Genomic DNA, 24,095 nt, shown 5'->3' on the forward strand with positions numbered 1-24,095 from the left:
TATATATCTTTTATTCGGCATCCTTAGTCTTTATGTGTATATAAAATCTTTTTTTTTGTCTTCCTTTTAGAACTTTCACATGATTAATTATGTAAAACATATTTATACAAGCATATGGTAGATTATAAATTTATAAAAGAGAACGTGGATCACAACATCTAAAACTAACTAACGTAGATATATACATAATTTAGTGATTTGCACTAATGTCTTTGATGTCCATTTTCAAATCCGCATGTAATAATAATACATGTTGGTTTCTGAAGGCAGGTTGATGGATATGGGGGCACATGCATCCATGATAATATCGTAGTTATAGTTTTTGCTGACCCATTTAAAAAATATTCTAGCTTCGCCCTGAAAATAATAATAGATGAATAGTGTACATGATGACTTTATTGGTCGACTTTTTTTTTATAATCCAGGTATTCGGACCTTTCATTTAGTCCGACTATCCCACCACGTCCAATCGGAATTGGCGAAAAAGGTTCTGGAAGCCAAACGGAAACCTTATTAAATCCACTGTGGCCGAGACGCAAACTCGTAATGGCGGACACCTCAACCGAGGTTCCTTTACCACCAGACCACGAGGCTCGATTTATTGGTCGACTTTTTGTTGTGTGAACTTATACGAATCATTTCATAACTGAAATCTGTTATATGCTTACTATTTTTGATACTGAATCTGGCTATTAGATTGACATCCATTAAGATTGATTTTTTCATCCAGTTATAAATATAGTTAGAATTAATTGAATAACAGTTTGAATTTTTGTACAATTTTCATTTCAACTCGTCATGAAACAAAACATATCCCTTTCATTTTTGGTCATTACTGTTTTGCATCAAATAAACATGTTATTATGACCAACGAGGAATTGGTCTAATGGTTAAAACTTTTAAATTATCTAGTATGCGTCTAAAAGGTTATAGGTTTAAGTTCCGTTAAAAGCCATTGGCCATTTTTCTTCGAAGTAGAGTAAATTTAAAATGGTGTATGCTTCGCTCAAGGGAGATATCACCGAATGATGTAGGCTAGTCGATCATGTTGTGTACTTAATTTGAATCTTGGTGAAAGAAATATTGTATACAATGTTTTTGGTATTAGTGCAGGTTGATTTCAGACCAACAAAACCGATTCAAAGTTCAAACTCCTAATTAAGAAAATAACGTTTATCTAAACCGTTCAGAATTTGAGTTATTAAATATTCAATTTGATTTACTTATAAGTTATTACATCCCTGATCCCTGTAAAGATATACACCTTTCGGTTTATTACTGTCAATCATCCATAAGGAAACATAAACCTTGACTAAAGTTATGCATTGACGGGATATATTTTATTTAAAACTTCATATATTTTTAGTCTGCAGAGTTCAAATCGATATGACGAGGCGTTGAGAAAACAAAGGTTTTATAGAGTATAGCTAATTAACATTAAACAAAATTATTGGGAGACTCGCCTAACTATTGTGTGTACGAAAAAGTGTATCAATTTTTTTCAGAATCAAATATTCATATACAACTATTTACAATTAATTGTTTGTAATCCAGTTTGTCATTGTTTTCGGTCCAGCTGCTTGTATTAGTTAAATAATTATATAAAAGTAAAATTTTCATTGGATGTCAGCCCAAATAATAATACCAAAAACTCTGAATATATATATGTTGATTTTTCTCACATTTTTTTCTGTTATAAATCCACTGGTCACCACTTACCAGTAGTGGTTAAAACTGATTTTCAAATATGCAAATATCCATCACAGAAAGTGATGCTTCATGAATTCACTTCTGACTTGTCCATAGCACAAGGACTATGCTACTCAAGTAGCATTACAAAACTCTGTATCATATGCTGTTTTATACATACGCACACGTATATATAATATATAAGCGAGTCCCCTTTTGTTTTTACGTGAATTATAAATATTCCTACTCTCTTGGCCTTATATTATAAAATTTGTAATACTACTTTCCAAATTTAATATGAATTGTCCAGAGTTTTGCTTCTTTTATTATAGGTTGCTTGCAGAGTTGGGAGCTTCACTTCCATTGCATGTGAATGGGTAGGGTTATGAGTAGTATGACTCGTATGTTTGTGAATACAGTCGACTACATGTTTTTTCATCATCATTATCCAAATCCAGCCATGCATTTGATAACTATAAACGATACAAATATTTAGAAAAAAGCATACACCATTCTCAGTATACAAGCCTTTTTATACTAGTTGTTGTATAAGGAATATTTCTCAAGATTACAATCTTGAATATCTAGATGAACAAAGAAATGAATAATTGAATATGTAGAGTCGAAGCATGCTCTTGAAATTCACGATTCTAATACAATTATAAATTATAAACTAAGAAAATACATAGTTTTAATCAATTTAAAAACAAAATCATCTATACATATTAACCATTTATAATTTTGGGAATTAATTTTTATCATAACATAAAAATGAGATAAATAGCTTTCCATTAGAAGTGGTGTCCAATCATTTGGAAATGTATTCTAAAAGTTATGACTAAATTACTATACACATATCAATTATGCCGCGAATAAAGAAGCATCCAAAAATCTTGAGAGTACAACGGACAATAAGTCCTTACAATAAAATACTTTAATAATTAACTTGATGTGATTAACTGAATCACTGATGATCTCCTTTAAAGAAATTATTTATGTTGTTCAGTTGTTCACCATCAGGATGTTTGGCTTTGTTCACAAAATAGACTTGGTATTAATATTCAAAAAAGAACTGAAAACTATTTGTACTAACAATTTTTTAGACACAAGCGAAAATATATTAATGGATAAACCATCCAATAATTTTCTGTGATGATTATAACAAAGAAAAAAATTGGTTTTTAAACTAATACAAGTATAACAAGAGAAACCAGTCAATTAACTTATGGAGACAATTGGATCATCATGTCTCAGATGTGGTCTCGAAATCAAACCGACTAAGCCAAGATTTTGATATAGCCTATTAAAAACATATAAAATATGTTGCAGCATTCTACAATATATATATCACATATAAAATTGTGCATAACCATTATGATATGTACAAGCAATGTACACATAAGACAGTTGCTCTAATACATTACAAAAGAATTGATATGGAATGACATGTCTTTGAGAATATGAATAAATCACTAAGCATTCGGCAATCTAGCAATAAATGGTAGAAGTAATTTGGAAAGACTTGTTATAAAATGAAAACATGAAAGAAACAACTAGACACTAACATCTTAAATCCGTTGGTTAAACTGACCAAATATGAAAAGTATCATGATTAGGTTATTGGTAACTTATTCAAGAAAAAGAGGAAACATATATTATCCCCGAAGCACTAAACTCTAAACATTAAAATATTCTGTGTTCAATAAAGAAAAAGATAACTAATATGTGATCGTTCAGTCGGTTGCGCATATAACAACCAATAACCTAATCAAAACACATCAAAATAAGAATAACCATGCAAAGAAAGACAAAATGATCTGATTCCAGAAAGAAGGATAAAGAAAATGCATGTGTTTGAGCAATCAAGATTAACGAGACATGATGCAAATAAAATAATAATTTATGTACCATTATGGATATCGTGAAACTCTTGAATGTTGTAACGATAGAGAGCAAGTACGAGCCCCATCATTGAAAGAAAATGAGGTGGAATAAGTTAAGCTAGTGTAGAGGTGATGGTTGATTCTAATAAATGGTTTAATCTTTATATTCTTAAACCTTTTATAAAATTTTATAAAAGGTTTAATAAAAAGTTTATAACACATTATATTTGTTGTATAATGTCTAATCCTTATATTCTCAAGAATCAAATAACTGGTTGCGTAACTCTCTTTGGTCTGATTTTTAGACTCGATGCTTTATGGGTTAAGTTACTTTGTTTATTCTTGGGTTAATGTTTGTCTTTAGCTTTGGCTCCAAGACTATCAATGTCCGTTGGCTTTTTGACTCTGGGGTTCTTCGAAAACTCAACGGCTATCGTCGGTGAGTGTTTAATATAATCTCTTATTGTTAAAAAAAAAGTTTGGTTCATCTCATTGTAGATACCTTTCAATCAATAAATATCCCCTTTGTGTTAAACATATGTATTTGAATTCTAAGAGTTGTGCATGTTTCCAGCTTTTAAAATTCTTAACTTATCAAAACCTTTTCTATTAAGTTTTATGGTGTTATACAATCATCATTTGGTTAACTATTCATGTCATTTACCGGCAAAATCAAAGAGAGTTACATAGTAAGTTGATTAAGCTTAATCTCAGTCTAAATAAAATTCATCATCTGATAAAGCAGAGAGAGTTATGCAACCAATTGTTTGATTCTACCAATCTTCTTTATTGATCATGGTCCTGTTCTACATCATTTTAGCTAAGAAACCCGCCTGGCTCTCCCATACACACTCAGTCTGAGATAGACAAATGGAACATTTATTTTTAGTTTTTTTTTCCTTTTGAGAAAACATTTATTTTTAGTCTCATTGACATAAATGCTTTACATACGGTTTGTTTTCTCCCTCACTGCTACATATAGTCAAGAATGTTGATGTGATTCAAGAGAAGATGATGACTATGTCTGCTGTTTCAGAGTCGCAGGTAGAGTACGCATCAGTTCCAACGAGAGTGCTTGACCAGCAAGATCTCAGTCCACAAAAAGAACCGCTTCAGGTATTGAATCTTAACCTGGAATCAAGCCTTAGAATAGCCGTCGGGACACTCTCTTCTCTTAGAGACGAGAAACTGGCAGCCTTATATCAACCAACCAAAGAGGTACATAAACCAGAACTGATCACCAAAAGGACAATTAAGCTTCCCTTCCCAGTACAAACACCTTGTATGCCTATGATAGTTAATTAGTATTCACGTGTAGGGTTGTACTCAACAAACTGTCCGTTTTTAAATGCGGTTTTCCCGTGTTGGTAGAACCAAGTCTTGAACCACCACCACACATTGTTGATCTCGTTCCCTTTCTTCTTAGCCTCTTCTTTAGATGTGTATGTCCCAACCATCATCACACCTTCTCTAGGATTGTAAACCATGTCTTCAAAAAAGTTGGGAATCTTGAACTTGTCTCCATATTTGGGCGCAAAAGAGTCTATGTAATCTTCAGATAAATCTTGAGTCAAGGGAGCGACTGGTATGTAAGTGAGTCTCATCTACTCCATGACAGGTATAAACTTGATCTCAGCGGCAACAAGGGGTCCAAGCGTTCCTTGAGACCATGGGATTGCATAGAAGAGATCAGAGTACTCATTATCGTTTGTGGCACAGACAAGTTCCACACCCGCTAAAACTATCTCATAAGCCTTGACGGTGTAAACAAACCGTAGAGGTGAGAGTTTCCTTCAATACCATATCCATTAATGAGTCCAACAACAGCGAGAGAGAGGTTCATGTGGACAGTGGCACGTGAGATCTGTCCCATTTTGACGAGAGTCTCCACTCTAGCAATCATCTTCGCCGTGTTTATTTCAATGATGTTGCGGAACTCTCCCAAGTCAACCCCCGGGCTCTCTTGTAGTCAATGTTCCTCATTAATACAGTGATCCATGTCTTACGTGCATTGCTAGCAAGACCGTCCTTGGATGTGTCCCTCTCTTTAAGCCGTTTGCTGACTTTCATGGCGTTCTGGTCGTGTTCCTTGAAGCATTTCTCATAGGATTTGGACTAAGACCACATGCCACCGAGGTAGGTGAGGAAGTAGAGTGTGACTCAGATTTAAAGGACGATGAAAATGACAATGAGCCATCTGAAATTGACAAAGCAATCAACCCATGTCTTCTTTCTCTTTCTCCTTACAAGTGGTGCTTGAAGATGACATGGAAGTCATATGGGGCCGATATGCCGAATATATTTTGAAGATACAGAAACATGATAGCTCTCAAAACTAAGAGAAACACAGAGACTACAAGACCTAATCGCCGTAAAATACATTTTTTTCTTGAACATTTGTAGAGTGCCTACCGTGATCATAGGTACACATTAATTTTAACTAATGCTTTATATATGTCATATACTAATATATGTTGTCAATTAACATATTTGATATGTTTTCTTTTACAGATTATATCAACAGGTTGGAAGAAATGGTTTAATTGCAAGGATTGATATTGGACATGGTGTTTCAACAATGACCATGGTTGAGTCCATAGGTCTTATCAATGAGCTACGCAGAAAAAGAATTTACAGAAAATTTGAAAGGTAATTTTTTTAAATTTTTACGTTTTATTATTATTTAGAAAGAGACCAGTTGCTTCAGTATCTGCTACAAGAGGAGTAGATATAGGAATAATGTTGGCTTCCGCAGCAAGTAGTTGCTTCAGGATTTGTTTGACTGATCAAGTGAATCAACGATGATCTCCTTAATAAATTCATTTACATGGTTGTCATTATCTTGGCTTTTTCACAAAACAAACTTGTTTTTAATACTAAAAAAAATACAAACAATTTTTCTCTGACACAAACATAAATTTTACATTTTAAAAGTAGTATTGAATAATCGCCAAGTGGTCAAACCTATACACAAAAACAATTGATTCACCTATGGAGACAATATAGCACCATGTCTCAATGAGACCTCGAAATCAAACTGACTGATCCAATATTTTGATATAACCTATTAAAAGCATATAAAATATCTTGCATTCTACAACTTATATATCACATATAAAAATGTGCATAGCCATGATAATGGCATGTACAAGCAATGTACACAAAACACTCTAATAATTACAAAAGAAATGATATGGAGTGACATGCCCTTCAATTCCTGCGAGAATTTCAATAACTAATTTAGCATTCAAGCATCAAGAATAATTTGGCAAGACTTGCGACATAATGAAAAACATGAAATAAACAACTAGGCATTAACATTAACATATTAAATCCAATGATTAAATTGATTAAAGATGAAAAAAAATATCATGATTAAGTTATAGGTAACTTGCTAAGAAAAAAGTGAAGAAACATAGATTTATGATCTTCATCAGCTGATTTAATCAAAAAAATATTAAGAATATTTTTCAAGATTATGATCGTCATCGGTTGATTTAATCAAAAAAAAACCTTTAACAAAAAAAAAAATAATTGTTAGAATTACAATTTTGAATTATATAAACAAAGAGTTAACAATTAGAATGTAGAGTCAAAGTGGCTCTGAAATACATGAGGCTGATATAATTATGAACTATAATACTAAATAATTAATACATATATTTAATAAGACCATCAAGTAGGCCTCATGGACATTGATATATGCGGGCCAAGCAATGCTAAGCCTTAAAGCGCATGCGATTCATCAGAGTAACCTCGGATGGTCCCTTGTCTATGTTGGAGACCACCTTGGAAAGAAGTGAGCTTTTGTAAGAAAGTTGGGGTCCACGTGGTTGGAGTAGTAGAGAACATATATCAGCGGTTTGTGTCAACCGTTAGCGGATCTCAAGTTCATGAAGCTGCTGCATACAGAACATGGCTCCTCTGTTAACGTGACAGTGACAAAAGACATAATGATATATGGTGTTTTTGACATCATTGTACATATGTTTTCAAAAAAATTTTAGTCTTTTATCGAGTCTATCTAGTTCTTTTTGAGTTCTTTCAAGTCTGGAGTAGATTGCAGAGTTGAAGATGGGTGCATGAAGAAAAGATGTCATATTTGAAAGATTTCCCGCGGAACAACATGGCGGAGCTGACAATTGTTCTTCTCAAGCAACAGTCCGAGCGATTGTTCTCGACATTAAGGAAAAATCCAAGTTATTTTGGGAATTTTCCCTAGCCACACCACTTCTTCTCTAACCTAATGGCACCTTCATATAAAAGCGTCTCTATCATTTATTTTATTTTTTACGCTTGTTTTGCAAAAGACCTAGACTTGTTTTGGTGGTTTGCACTTGTAAGGAAAACGACTTCATTTCTCATCTAGAAAAGATTACTCCCTCCGTTTCGGAATCATCTTTTTCATACTTATTAAGAAAACACGTAAATTTTTGATAATAAATGTATAACTTTCTGTGTTTAGCTATTAATGTTTTTGAAATTTACAATTTGACATTATTACATATATTGAAAATGTAAAATATTGATCTTTTAGAAACATAATATTTTTCTAAAACATGAATAATTTAGAAATGGAAGGAGTATTTTGAACCCTCTTGTTTCGATTTCAATTTACTTGCGGTAGTATTCAGAAATCATGTCTTTGGTATCTAGTATGATGTCTGAATAGTCATATAACTTGTCTAAGGTTCTAGGGTCTTGATCGCATGAGCTAAACATAGAGCAATTCATTATGTTATCTTCATTCATATCAACTCGTACTGCTTGCATTAATCTTATCATTTAATGTTTGAATCTAGGTCTAATCAACTCGCTAACCGCGTAGAAAATGACTTGAAAATGTATGAACGAGCTGAGCAATCCTAATCAACGAAAGTAGATATTATGGTGTTTAGTGAACCTATCGGACTTGATGTCTAATGCTTGCCATCACATCTTGTTTCAAGCGAGAGCTGCCCATGACAGTTGATTGTTCTATTTGACTGAACTTAGTTTTAGATTGTGCTTAGTCGTACTTGAATAATTGTTTGACTCAGTATTGACACCCGATGAAGTAACACTAGACTAGCTTCTTATTAAATTTGTATTCTTTAATTAATCTTGTTACTTGTTTTTTACGAAACCACAAAATTAAACTCCACTATTGTTTTAGCTTATAGTAGAACCAATAAAATAAAATGTAAACTGGTCCTATGAAATTGACTCTAAACATATTACAAAAACACTGTTGACTTCACAGGAGTAAAGCTTCATTTTTAGTGTATCACGTAATCTCTTGCATAAGAGAGAACGCACTAGAGCTTCTCAATGTCTTGGCTTACAGCGAAGTGATTGACCGCAGTAGAGGTGGTGCAGAGAGTGTTACTGCGATCATGCAGAGTGTGTAGGGAGATGGGAGTAACGTTTCTTGGGAGTTTTGCTTTGTATCCACAGCTTTGCAAAGCAGCTGAACAAGGTAAGTCGTACTTTGAGGGTGACAACAAGTGTTTTGTTAGCGCACCCGCGCTTAAAGCATCAACTGTTTCTGTGTATATGCGGTTTTGGATATTGCAACAACTAGATCCAGACTCGAGACAATACACATCAAAGGGGCTTAGGTCTGAATCTTTGACTAGACGAAAACTAGTCTTATTAACTAAGATAAATGTTTGGATACAAAAGCTAATACGAGACGCATCCATGTTTTTTTTGTTGTTCTCTTTGTAACATGACCATAATGACTAAAGGATTCATCGTCTACACGGCCATCTGTCGAATGGAGTGACACCAACGGTCGTATGCTGGGGTGAGATCGGGCCACTCGGAGGCTGATACTGAGAAATCTTGGAGCCAATTTGTGAGCAATATTTCTTGATCCAATGCAGGCAATGTCGAGATAGCTTTGTCTATGGCTCGTTCCACCTCAACTCGCTCGTAGCCTGTCAGCACGGGAAACGCTAGCCCGTTCCTAGCGTGGCTAAATAGAGGTAGCCAGTTTGCAAGGAGCCTAAACTTCACTTGTCCTGGAACCTGTGTTGTGTCTCGTGCTAACTCTCCAATTAAGAGCGCTGCAAAACATTAGTTACTAGTAAACATCGGACCATGCATATAGCAAGGACCTACGTCTTGGAACCTAAATTTTATAAACCTTTTGGACGATGTAAAATGTTGAATTAATGTGCATAAAATTGTGGTGAAATAGTTTTGAGCACTTAATAAAAAGCTTTTACTTAGTGGCATCATATTTAATAAAAATGTGGTGAAATGTTTTTGAGCACTAAATAAAGTCCAAATAGACAGTAAATGCCATTACTTACCAGAAATCTTGACCATAAGGCCTTGAACCCTAGGAGCAGCCGTGAGAGACAAGGAAGCTAAACCGGAAGCATAACTCCACCGTTTTATACCTTCTTCAATCGCACCATAACGCCTAAGTTTCTCTGTCATCCACAGCAGCTCCTCCGCCAGCTTCTCAACAGCCAACTCAACCTCATTCTCCTGAGAACCACCCGCTCTCACCAACGCGGACTCCCTCCTCTTACTCTGCGATAACAAGTTACCGGCCATATCGGCCAAGGACCTGGCCGTGTTGATTGCTGTTGTCAGCCCTCTCACAGAGGAGGCAACATAGCCTCCTAATGGGAGGGCGCTAACCAGACGTAGAGGCAGACCACCGAAGGACTCATCTGCGGTTCGAGAGCGTTTCAAGGAGTCCTGCAAACGCGCAGTTGTGCGTGCGAAGGAGGACGCGAGGGCCGTTCTATTGACGTCGAGTAGCTCCGCGTTGCAGCTCAGGGCGTTCTCTTCCATGATCTTCTCCGCCATTCCCATGGTGAAATGGTATTTTCTTGAGGTTACTGGAATCTCATTCATCAGCGCTAGTACCTACTCGTAGACACATATTATGACGTATAAATGGCAAATTAAAACCATTAATAGAGAACATAGTCGATGTAATTATTCAATATATGCAAGTTTTGCATAACTATATATTCATCTAACTTAACGAACAATATATACTTTTTTTGCAAATTTATCAGTTTATGAATAGTTATGATAATTAGTTAATTAGTCCTGATCCATTAATTAGGAAGTACCAATCATCGAGCCTATGATTCATCCGCTTTCCTCTTTGTTTTCATGTATGCCGTGGCACTATGCATGTTATCCACGTGGAAATTATAGATAAAATGTCCACGTGAGGCCCCTCGTGTTCCAAAAATAGCAAGCTCCAAAATCATATTATATGATGGATACTATCAAAACCCGAACCGTAAAAACCGAAACCGAACTGTTATACAAAAATATCCGAACGAGACTTATGAGCTTAATACTTTGGTGTTTGGTTAGAATCCGAACCGAACCGACATCCGAACTAGGATCCGAAAAGATCCGAAATTAGTTAAATATGTTAAAGTTTTTATATATTTAAGATGATTTAGATATTTTAGGATATTCAAAATATTTTTTTAGTTTGTTTTAATTGTTATTTTGAATACTTTTTAGTTAATTTAGATAGTTTAACTAATTTTTAATTAGATTTGTAAACAATTTATATATTTTGAAAAAATAATTGTCAATTTTTAAAGTTTTAAAACAAATATTTTTGGACGATTTTAAACATTGGTTAAATCCAATCCGAACCGAACCTGAAAGGAACCGAACCGAAATCAATCTGATAATTAGTAAAACCCGAATAGTACTTCTGAGCATAACATCGAAAATCCAAAAATCCGAATTATCTGGACCGAAACTGAACGGTCCACCGAACGCCCAGGCCTAATCGATACAAATAGAGAAAATATTATATTTCAATCAAAGATCGGGTTATGGCGTTATGCAAACAATAACACACAAGACTACATGTGCATATTATGACCGTCATGGCTTAATTGGACCCAAGCAACCAAGCGAATCTTGTTATTCAAATCCAAATAAAGACGTTAAACGTAAAAAAACAAATTCACCAAGCAAACTTAAAAATAAATAAAACGTTAATGTTAATTAACAACAAATAATAAAGGGTTACAAACTAACACTTACGTGACAAAGTGCTCTACCGAGAGAGCTGACGGAAGGTGCATCAACGCCGTCAGCCATCATCATACTTAAATTCCCCGACCCTGAATACTTCACCAACGCCGTTGATGACGTCGACGACGAGGACGGAGCTGAAACCGGTACCAACGCGTTCTCCGCCACCGCGGTGAGAAGACCCGAAGCGAAACTGAAGGCATGATAAGAATAACCATAAGCAGAATAAGAATATAAGATAAGAGATGGGAGTAAAAGGAAGATAGTCCAAGAAAACCCTAAGGACCCAAAGGGAGAGCCACGCTATTATCATAGACATGAACCTGAGTTGGTCCGAAGCCGACCACCGCCTAGAAGCCAAATCTGGTGTGGAGGCGGTGGAGGCGACGGAAACGAGAGAACGAGCGGCGGTGTTGACGGTGGTCATGAAGATGGAGTTGAGAAGACCCGTCGTGGGACGGTTGTTTCTGTAAGTGTACTCCAAGTATTGTAGCTCCCTTGACGACGACATTTCCTTCTTTCACTTTTGTTGTTGTCTCTCTCAAAAAGAAAGTTAACAATAGTACGACCGGTTATGTTTGTATATATAGAAGTTGGTTTGGATATTTCTTCTTTTCGAAGTATGAGATGCACCGCCTATGATCTCTGTGTGTGTTCTAGTCGTCGTGTAAGCATTTGATGTACTTTCGGTAAAATTTTGTCGGGTCATATGCGTCGTCGTTTCCTCTTTTCCCACATAGGTAAATGATAATCTGGAAATTGTTAAATTCCTCTTTTTTTTTTCAGACAGTGCGTTGAAAAATTATTGTTGAAGTACACGTAAGTGTTGGTTGATATGCACATTAAGCCGGCCAAACGTGAGCTACAAAAAAAGTTTTCCAACAGAGGTAGAATATTGAAATTGATATAATCCGGATGCAAACTTGGTGATAACCAAGTTGGAGGAAAAATATAGTCATTGTAATACACTCATTTCGAGTTTTTTATTTACTAATACATGAGATACATTATATATAAAAAGGAGGAACAAATGAAAATGTCATGAGCTGAAGTTTTTTTTTTTTGCCAAAAGGTTGAAGTTCATTTAAAAAAATGATGCTGGTTTGTAATCTTACAAATTAAAAAGATCATACTAGGATCAGCTCTTGCAAAAAAGATAAAAAAGAGCTAGGCCTAGAAACAGAGGAGTGCTAAAGAACAATCCTACTCATACAAGAGCCACAACTCCATTGCCTTCCGGAAATTTGAGTTGTTTCTCTTACCAAGAATAACATCACGGATGCTACGGTCGATTGTTTTGAAAATCATAGCAGGTGGAGTTATGACGTTGTTATGAGCTGAAGTTTATATGCTCTTAATGAGTATCAAATGCTGAATGAAGATATCTACGGTGAGCCCTTGAATAGCTTCGGCCAACCTCTGCTAACATCAAAAGATCCCATGAATCTAGCAACTCTACATAGCACTTATTAAAAAAATTCTCCCTGCTTCTAAACTCAATGTTTTAAAATCACTAACCCAAATGTTTTGCATGTCCCAGATAATCTCGAATAACCCAGCCAGCTGACAGCTGTTACTGTATTTGTTTGTAGATTAAAAGCAGCATCTTAGTTGCACTTCACCAATCCATAACCTGGACGGGTCCATTTCTTGTTTCCATTTTTGTGTATATGCAATTTCCCAATTAATCAAAGTAGCCGGTTTCGCTTTTATAAGCGTACATATTAAATTGTTTTTGGCCTTTCATATGTTCCAAAGAATCAAAAAGGTTTAAGAGTGCAACTGAGATGCAATTTTACGGAATAATTTTTCCATGAAAGCTTAATTCGTGTACATTTTAAACGGTTAAATAAACAAATGAAAACATATTACATTTCTTTTCATATCATTTCATATTATTCGAGGAAAACAAAACATTCATTAAAAACATTATTCCACGTCAAAAAAGTTCTAAAATAAATAGAAGGCTAACTTCATTTCATTAAATTTGATAGATAAATATTCTTATCATTTCATCTATTCTTTTATTAGTTACCAGTTATCGTATTTTTTTGTAGGATGTTAAATTCATGCTTTATATTTGTCTCCAAATCTCAGTCTGAATAAGGTACAAACATAAATGATAAATCTATTCACACATGTAATTCTTACTCAACCTATATTAGGCTTATAATAATTGGTCCAACATCGTGGTCACTTGTGAAGAAGATCTTTTTTTTTTTGCCAAGAATTTGAATTTCATATAAATATGAGAAGAGTTTGTAAGATTTTACAAAATATTTAAAGCTAGATGGGATGCACTTTGGCAAAAAAGGATACAAACAAAGTGTAACCCATAACAAAAGACTTTCTAATCATTCATCAGCCAAGACAGCATAAGGTTCTTGAAACTCTTCTTGCTGTGCTGTTTCCCCAAGATTGTATCTCTGATATGGCGATCAATGAGCTTATAAAACGTTTGAGGTGTAGACGAGATTCCGTCATGCAGACGTTTGTTCCTTTCCCCCCAGATACTATAGATAGTTGCGTGAGCAACAATTTTTTTAAGTATCAGTGGAGTAGTGGAATCCCTGAGAGATAACCACTCAATAAAAGATGTCCAAGTGATGAAGCATGAGTGAGTATACCCCAATCTACTCAGATTCAAAACCCAAACCTGTTTACTGATATCACAACGCAGGAGCAGATGGTCACGGGTCTCCGGCGCTGAGTCACAGAGGCAACAGTTTGATGAAACTCCAAGGCCCCAGCTTGCGAGCCTCACTCTAGTTGGCATCCTATCGTTCTGTGCGATCCACATGAAGAAAGCATGTCGAGGAGTTGCCATTTTGAACCATACACTGTTTGACCAAGTGACTGCAGGAGCTCTGTTTCTAATCGCCTCCCATGTGAAGAAGATCTTGAGTTTGTAGAAAAAGTCTCCAAGAAAACTGATGCTCTCTCTCCAACACGATTAGTCTTGTGAAGAGGCAGAGATGACACAACTGACATCACCTATAGCTGAAAAATCTTTCAGACTCTGATGATGATGAGACCAATACGGCAATATTTTCTATCATTAGTAACAAGCCTCACTGTAAAAAGAATAAGAATCACAAAAATATAATATCTCCTATATATTAAAAGAAAAATACATTATCATTTAATGCTTTCATATTACATTGAACAAGTGTAAGCTTCACATCAATTTTAATTTGAATATGCTAACGTGTTAGCCTTACAAACATACTTTTTTTTTAACTCCACCGCTGACAAATTAATGTGTTCACACTAATTTTCTTTTTTTTTTGTCATTAGAAATTCAAACGAGTTTCATCTCAAAGAGTTTATGGCCAAAACAATGCCACACTTAAAACAAATAAAATGGAAACCAATAGGCCCCAAAAGGAAACACCCAAACAGTCGGGAGAGAACCAGAACCTTGCCTTGAAACTCAAGCTAACGCAGAAGGCAGCTAAAAAGGCCAAATAGATCAACAAGTAGATGCCTCTCTAATTAGTAAATCAGACAACCAACGGGGGCCACCCGCAGCGACATACGACTGAACCCGATGATCCCTGGTAACACTATCAGCAATAGCAGCGGCTGCCTGGTTGCAGGTGTCAGACACCAGAGATAAACTACTCTTTGGCACCGAGTAGATATTTTTGAAAACATCATAGCACATATAGTAGTAGGATGGGAACTCTACCGGGTTATTAAGAGCATTTGCAGCTTCCTGCGAGGAGAATTCAAAAACTATATCCTTGAGCTTGAGATCCTGGACTGCTGTTGATGCCCAAGACAAGGCCAAAAGGGAAGCATGAGCCTTTGAAACAACTCCACTAAAGGATCTTCTACTATGAAATAAAACCTTGCCCCTTGTGTTCCGAATGATCCAGCTTGCACCGCTAACAGATGAAGGAGCCGCCCAAGATGACCCGATGTTACATTTCAGGAATGAACCTTGAGGACGTAACCAAGTAATTGTGTCTCCCGGACCAATAGGTGAAGGCTTTAGGCACTCTGGAAGCAAACCCTGTAAATTCAGCCAAATAGTAGCTTCTTCTCTCGCCTTGGTGATAATCTCAAGCGCTGACGACTGTACTTGTTCAAAACATAGCTTATTTCTTGCTTTCCAAATGTGCCACAACACCCAGGGAAAAGCCAGACGAACCAAACCACCTATGGTCTGTCTCTGACACACTAATTTTTTTAAACAATTTTTTCCTGCATGTTTAACATTTGTATTAATGAACTGAAAATTTATTTGTACAACTACTGAATAATATCATTCTGAAAGAAAGAAATTACAAAATTATTAAGATTCGCATCAACTAAAACGCTGGAATAAGAATGTTTTTAGAAATTGAAAGTTTCATATCTTGCCGAACTTAGTAATGGTTGAGGTTTTTGTACACAAATGCAATAAATAATTGTGATTGATTATAAATTAAAGAAATTGAGGTTAAAAAACACCAAACACAAAGTTGGACTTTTAGTTTAGCCAAATATTGCTTTTTTTTTACGGAATTTTCATATGAGACCAAGAATTAGAAACATAATCAGATTGCTAGAAAAAATTAGAAATTAAAAAGTTTTAAAAGAAAAAAGTTCATGAAATCGATTAAAAACATAATTCTGGTGCCGACTGAAAAGATCACATTATTTTTCATGCAACTCTAAAATTTTTCACTCTATTATATCATATTTGTATTATATTTATCAAAATTTATAAAAAAAAATACACGTTATTGATTATAGACTACGTCAGTTTTGCAACATGCACAACAATATTAACACAATGTCCAACTATTTTTATTGGTATTCTTAAAATATGGTTCAATAATTATGTATGTTAAATAAGCTCAGACTATTTGTTTTACATTTGTTTAGGTTGCTTTATATTATTAGAAGAAAGTAAGTCTGTGTAAAATATATGGATCCAAAGAACCAAACCGAAGTAGATTTGAAAATAATACTAAGCATAAACTAAAACTGATTAAGTATTCTGATGGATCTAAAAGTTTTTTTTTTGAAAGTCTGATTAATTATGCTATTACAATGATGAGAACGTTACATAGACGATTTTACAGCCGACAATTCTACCACCTTGTGAGAATACACGCCTGACTGCATCATTCCGAGCCGTCCTATGAGATCCATGTTCGATGGTACGCCTGCACCAAACTGAAGATCTCTTGTAACCTATTTCTCCATAATCTGCATAATTTGGTATTTTCTGGGGTTTGAACCCCAGACCTCCGGATGTAGAAGCATTAATGAACCCTTAGTCAAACCACTGGACCAAGGGGCTTAATGGATCTAAAAGTTTAATATCCAGATAACCAGATATGAATTTTATCTACACTAAAATATTTTGGATACAAAAATTATCTAAATCACAATTATATACTTAAATATGTTAATTATTTTAAATTTTTTATTTATTAGACATTCAAAAATATGAAAGTATCTAAAAATTATCAACAAAGTCACAAGTAAATATCTAAAAGTAACAGAATATATTCAAAATATTGAAAATGTTTATTTGTGCTCCATCCAAATATTTAAATTGAACTAATTTTTATGTAAATTGAAATATTTAGTTTTATATTATTCATATTTTTATATTTTATATTATTTTATTTTGTATTTTTAAGATTTAAGTATATTTAGATTTTTGTTAAGAAAATACATAATTAAAAATGAGTATCCGAACTCGAATCCAAACCGAACTTTCAATGATTTGAACCAAATCCAAACCAAAATTTATAAATATCCGAATAAGATTTAAATTTTTAACTCTAAATATCAAAAATCCAAATAGATCAACTGAATCTAATAAATTATTTTATTCTGAGCACAACTAGGGTTACTATCTAGTTCTTATTCATCAACAAAAACAATGGAATCAATGAACCAACAAAATCTCTCTCAAAGAAATAAGATACAGGAAAAAAAAAAGAACTGACCTTGTCCATAAAATAGATAAATAAGATAAATAAAAATAATCAATGGACATATTTATCTCTTTGAACATAATTATCTTGTTGAAATAGATAAATAAAAATAAGATAACCATAAATTTAGAAACCGCCCTAGAAAATAATTATTTATATGTTTTAACCTAACTTATATGTCTATAGTCTATATATATATTACGTTGGTAAGTTAGAAACCCCCAATTTCTCTCTCAAGAAACACAAAACGATGACTATTATCTCCGACCTTTCATGGGATTTGGTTGAGAAGATACTCTCTAGGGTTCCCATAATTTCTTTAGGAGCGGTGAGATCCACTTGCAAACGATGGAACCGTTTATCCAAAAATAGGCTTTTGTGTAAAGCAGAAGCAAGGAGGCATCAGTTTCTACGCTTTATGGTGAAGAACTATAAGCTTTGTTCAATGAGATTCGATCTCCATGGAATCCTCGACGGAGAAGAATTCGTGGATCCATCTATTAAGGAGATCACCGTCGTTGATTCATTTAATCAGGTCAAGGTAACCCAAGTATTTCATTGCGATGGCTTATCCTTATGTGTTATCAAGGACAAAGAAGAGAACAAAACTAGCCTCGTGGTCTGGAACCCATATTTAGGACAAACCAGATGGATTCAAGCCAGAAATGACTACAACAGGTTAGACCTTTATGCACTCGGATATGACAATAATCGTAAACACAAAATCTTGAGGTTCTTGGATACTGGCTCCTCTTACAAGGTTACGCTGTACGAAATCTACGATATTAGTTCTGATTCATGGAGAGTTCTTGATATCACTCAGGAATGGGACATAATGTTGTATCATCATGGTGTGTCTTTGAAGGGAAATACTTATTTTTTTGCAAAAAAAAAAATACTACTCGTAGATGGACCGGTAGAAATAGCCGAGCCCCATGCTATCTTACTTTCTTTTGATTTTACAAAAGAGAGATTTGGACCGCCTTTGCCTCTACCGGTTGAGCACTATGTTGGCGATACTGGGACACTCTCTTCTCTTAGAGACGAGAAACTGGCAGTCTTATATCAGCCCACAAGTATGTCTGACGTGCAGATTTGGGTAACGACTAAGATTGAGCCCAGTGCAGTGTCCTGGGTTCCCTTTTTAAAAATTGACGTGGAACCATTCACAGGTTTCGGATTCCAGTTTCACCATGATGGTGCCAGTTTCTTCATTGACGAGGAGAAGAAAGTCGTTGTAGTTTTTCAAATAGACGAATCTGAAATGACCTGCTATGACACAGCTTACCTCATTGGGGAGAATGGATACTTTGAAAAAGTAGGTCTTGGAGAAGCTGAGAAACCCCAATGGTCGGCTAATAACGTGGGAGAATATTGCCCACTTGTGTGCTCTTGTTCCTTTGTTCCAAGTTTAGTGCATATCAACAACGAATCTGCAGGAAGCTAGACTTAAAAACCAAAAAGGAAGGAAACAAAGAAGATCATCACCAACTATGATGACAATTACATATTTGTTTTTTCATCTCTTCCATTTGTTTTTGTTTTATTTTTCATTTTTAAATCTCTTTTGGACAAAACTATTGGTAATTTCTATAAAATGGTTGAAAGGTTGTGTTTTAATTCTAAAAATTGCATCATTTGAAAATAAAATCTCAATTTATATTTGTGTGTTTCCAAAATGTCATTTTAAAAAGTATTAGCTTTAAAAGTTGTGTCTTTTCATCAAAAATGATATATTTGTTATTTTGTTTTCATAAATTGTTAAATATCCCAAAAAGTGTAATTGTACAATTATTTGTTTCAAGAGTTGTGTATCAGTGTGTAAAAATTGTGTCTTTCCATTGTAAAATAAAAATTATTTTTTTTTAAAATAGCTAAGGTATCAGTTATTTTTTTTAACTAATGTGTCTATGTAAATTATATTGTATAGGTATCTTTTAAAATAGTTACCTATAAATTAAAAAGATGTAATTATTCATATCATCTTTGAAATTTTTTTTAAAATAGTTAATGTGTCTTTCTGTAATAAAAGTGTTTTTAACTAATGTGTCTATTCAAATTAGATTTTAAAAGTATTTTTTTAGAATAATTATCTATAATTCCAATGGTTGTGAATTCCTATTGAGTTGCAATGTCAATCTTTAGATAATTTTTAGAATGAATCATTGCAATCTTTGGTGATTGACAATTATAATTGTTGGTGATTATAGCTTTTGGTGATGAATCATTGTAACTTTTAGTGTTAACCATTGCAATGTTTGATTATCAACTTTTACAACTTTTAATTTTTTATATAAATAATTGTGAACAATGACAAATCCCAATCTAAATAACAAAAAAAAAAAGAAAAAAAAAAGCATCACAACAATCACAAATATATTAGAAAAAAGTTAGTCTTTGTTCAAAGACCAGTAAATAGGATTATTGTTATGCTCGGAACCCAGCAAACTTTAAATAAACAGGGATGCGACTTGCGAGTATACTAGCTTTTTCCACGAGATTTTGTTTCAAGGAGATTGCCATTTATGCAATTACGCATATGCCAAGTCAATTTCAGATTAATCATTTAACCGGGAAAACTAGATGTTACAATTATCTTTTTGATGCGTAAGGTCAGAATTTCAGACAATCTGATAACCAGAAACAAATAATGATAATAATTTTGGAGCGCCGTGAGCGTGTTCTACCCTCCTCTTACAAATCCTTTATATTTTACCATTCGAATGATAAAAAAAACTTTTAAATTAAAATGAAAAGACAAAATATATTTTGTAATAATATCATTTTAAAATAACTACCTTTAAATTAAAAAGTTGTTACTATAAATATAAGTATCATATCAAAATAACCAAAATTTAAATTGAAAAAATGTGACTATTTATAATTGAAAAGTTGTGATTATTCATATAAGTATTATTTCAAAATAACTACTTTTATATTGAAAGATGTGACTATTTAAATTGAAAAATTGTGACTATTCATTTAAATATCATTTAAAATAACTACTTTTAAATTGAAAAGATATGACTATTCAAATAGATCTTTGAAACTCTATAAATGTACGTGATAATTGCCAAAGTAAACTTTTCACTAATCTAATAAAATGGTGAAGAAAAAGAGTTATATAATGTTATCTGAATACACATTTTTAAAAAATATTCAAATGAAACGTTGTCAACAAAAAATAGTAAGAAAAAAATTTTGTATTTGGATAGCCAAAAATCATAAACAAAGCAAAGAAGTTATTAGTTTTAATTTTCTTTTACTGGATGAAAATATTTGTTTTCCATACTTACAGATATTTCGCATTTGTGATATGTAGTTTTCATAATATTCATGAACACATGATTCATGTCCAATTTTCATACACGAATTTCAGTCATGTCACTATAATGTCTTCTTCTTTCTTTCTCTGGTCCTCTGAGCCATGAACCAACCGTATTACGAGGGTTCATGATTTATTTACTGAAACGTTCGGGATTGTAGGTCTCATCATCATATGTATCGTACATCGTCCGACGGTCGTCGTCTCGGCACTTTAACGTACGAGCTCGTAATCTCATTAGTATGACATCGTAATGATACCGATACACTCGAACAAGTATTAAATAATTATATGAACCACTAGAATCTTGCAATGCAATAGTTACGTGCCGGCTGCTGTTTTCTTATTTTCCATTAAGGAACTTTCTGAAAATTGATATTCAATCGAAAATTATAATAAGAAACGTAGCACACTACAGTTCCACGTTTTGGTGTCACACCCATTAACCAACGAAACAGCATTAGCATTAGTTTCAATGATCAACAAGTTTCAATGATTAACGTGGCGGCCAATATGCATTATAATTTACTTATTTTATTTTTTTTGGTTTAAAAATTATTTGATAATTCTGTTATTTAACTTAAACATGTGCACATTATGTAACCGATCTTCACTATAAGTTAACAGTTCCCATATTAACCTTCAGTAATTAAGATTTAGACAAGATACCAAAAACATACTTTCATGATTTTGAGATACAGAAGAGAGACTAAAAGATTAGAAAATGAGATGGACGAAGAATATAAATGCAGACCATGAAAACAATAATATGAGAAGAGATAAAGAAACCAAGTATATTAAAAAAAAAAGTTTCTGCTATAAAAAAAGTTCAATATATAAGATCATGAAAAGTACATCATTTGCTATTCTAGAAGATATGTGTTGTTTGAGAATGAGACTTTTGAGAGAGGAGTTACAATTAAAACCAAGAGAATGATTTTCAAACCCGAAGAGAATCATAAAGCCTTTATTATTAGTCTTAATATTCTCAGACCTAAACCAACTGTACGGAATGCCAGCGGCTAAGTAGACAGCGGCCATGACCCATGAGGAACATCTGAATCTTGACTCGACCGACTCTATCGATGAAATAAACGGTGAACCAGTAACCAGGGATGGTGGAGCACACGGCTACAATGGCTGCGACCTTAGCCGCTTGGCCTGCTTCGAAGGCAAGTCATAGACATTTGTCATATTGGCAGGTTTGTCGGATAAGTTGACGATTTGAGAGAGGAGGAGGTTGCTTGTATAGAGGACGACGTCCACTAGGAACCAATTGGCTGAGGCTGCGAAGAGGTCACGGCCGTGGAGGCTGAAGAAACGTCGAGAAAACAGTTTGTAGGAGGAGTAAGAAGAAGTAGACGGTGGTGGGTGTGGTGTCTCCGATGATGAATCTTCAGCTACTTGAGATACTTTGTATATGGACATGACTTTTTTTAGGTCTTTTTCGGCTTGGAAAGCATTCTTCTCAACTAATGCTGTGTATCGCAATATCGCATGCGACTTTAAAATTTTAGTGACTGACCTTTTGATTTGATTATTTAGTAGAAACAATTGAAAATTTTGTAAAGATCTATTACTCGTAATTCTTCGTAAACCATACAAAATATACCATTTTTTTATTTTTTAGCTAGTGGAAAAGGTTAAGATTTATAGTCAAACTTTTGTTAGAAGTTACGTAGCAACCTTAAAAAGATAGAGTATTATGTCAAAGCTCAATAAAATGTAACTTATTATCAATACCAACTATAAATAATTGAGATGTCTTCTACTTGAAAATCCAATAAATGCAATCAATAATTTTAAAAAATGTAAATCTATAATTTATCAACATACAGTAGTTAGCTTTTATATAATTTTTGTTTTATATTATAAAAATTGTCAGTGCATGTTGTATAAGAACTCTTCTGAAAATTCAAAGCAATATTCTTAATGCTAACATGAGTCGACACACATTTGTTACGCTATCCAATCTATTTGATATTCTTTCAAAAGAAACAAAGCATGTAAAAATATATAAGAATAAAAAAAAAATAGTTATTTTTGGCAAACATAGAAATATAAATTTTTCAAAAAGAATACTGACTACTACTATTATTTCCTTTTTATTAGTAAAATTATTTTGATGTCATGCAAAAATAATTGAAATTTATTCAAAAAATTTGTTGGAACTATATAATTGTAAATTTTTATTTGAACTTGTAAAATGCTATAGGGCTCTTAGCTCCATATCATTAGATCTTACAATAAGAGGATTCATGTTATATAAAGAGAAAATATTTAATAACTTCTTAAATAATTAGTATATTTAAAAACAGTTAATTGTTCATCTTGGCACAATACATATCATATGACACAATGATTTACAAATATAGTTGCATACAATCTAAGTTTATAATATGAGTACTTTTCAAAACCAATTGTTATAAAAATCATTTTATAAAATATATTTTTATAAAATGAGTTTCCGTGCGATATCGCACGGGTTCCTTGCTTAGTATATTAAATAATATATATAAAAAATTAAGTTGTAAGTCTATGATAAACTCAAATTTAACATCTATCGTCCATGGTTAGAAGTAACTTGCTGAAGAAGCTACAATGGCAGCTTATATTGATCAGTATCGGTTTTGGTTTTGGTGTTGGTTTCAGTATGGTTCTGGTGTCTGACGGAAATAGAGCGTTCAACAATGGGTTTCAAGTAGCGATCATATTCGGTTTTGTTGTTGCAACGATCATTAATTACTTCATTGCACAGATGAAAGGGAACATTGGATGGAGAATCTCTCTAGGGTTAGATTGTGTCTCTGCAGTAATTATCATGATGATCGGAGCTCTGAATCTTCCTGACACTCTAAACTCCCTCATCAAACGTGGCTTCCCTTAAGAGTCAAAGCAAATGATTCGATCTATCCAAGGAACCGATAAAGTAGAAGAAGAGTTTCAAGATCTCATTGATGCAAGTGAGAAGTCTAAGCAAGTGAAACATCCATGGAAGGACATCTCAGTTCCACGTTACAGACCACAATTGATCATGACTTGCTTTGTTCCTTTCTTCCAGCAGCTTACCGGAATCAATGTCATTACACTTTAAGAGCCCGTTCTGTTTTAAACCTAGGGTTCGGTAGTAAAGCCTCGCTCATATCGGCTATGGTAACTGGAATCATCGAGATCTTGTGTACATTTGTCTCTGTTTTTACAGTTGATAGGTTCGGATAAAGAGTTTTTTTTCCTCCAGGG

General features: G+C 33.8%; 2 protein-coding genes and 1 pseudogene across 2 annotated transcripts; 1 reads left to right on the forward strand and 2 right to left on the reverse strand.

Moving 5' to 3' along the window:
- Positions 1-22: 22 nt before the first annotated feature.
- LOC103860205 lies at positions 23-5,834 on the reverse strand (annotated as a pseudogene).
- Positions 5,835-9,175: 3,341 nt separating this feature from the next.
- Positions 9,176-12,378, reverse strand: LOC103859827. The gene is made up of 4 exons (XM_009137404.3): positions 11,912-12,378; positions 11,598-11,781; positions 9,872-10,439; positions 9,176-9,622 (listed from the first exon to the last, which is right to left on the reverse strand). The coding sequence occupies exons 1-4, from the start codon at positions 12,097-12,099 to the stop codon at positions 9,312-9,314; spliced, it is 1,251 nt and encodes a 416-aa protein (XP_009135652.1). The 5' UTR covers positions 12,100-12,378; the 3' UTR covers positions 9,176-9,311.
- An 830-nt stretch (positions 12,379-13,208) lies between these two features.
- On the forward strand, positions 13,209-23,787 carry LOC103859828 (putative F-box protein At3g20030). Its single transcript, XM_033286750.1, has one exon. It carries the CDS (start codon positions 17,781-17,783, stop codon positions 18,975-18,977), a length of 1,197 nt encoding a protein of 398 aa, XP_033142641.1. The 5' UTR covers positions 13,209-17,780; the 3' UTR covers positions 18,978-23,787.
- The last annotated feature ends 308 nt before the right edge of the window (positions 23,788-24,095 follow it).

The sequence above is a fragment of the Brassica rapa genome, chromosome A03, assembly GCF_000309985.2.
Source record: "Brassica rapa cultivar Chiifu-401-42 chromosome A03, CAAS_Brap_v3.01, whole genome shotgun sequence".
In the NCBI taxonomy this organism is placed as follows: domain Eukaryota; kingdom Viridiplantae; phylum Streptophyta; class Magnoliopsida; order Brassicales; family Brassicaceae; genus Brassica; species Brassica rapa.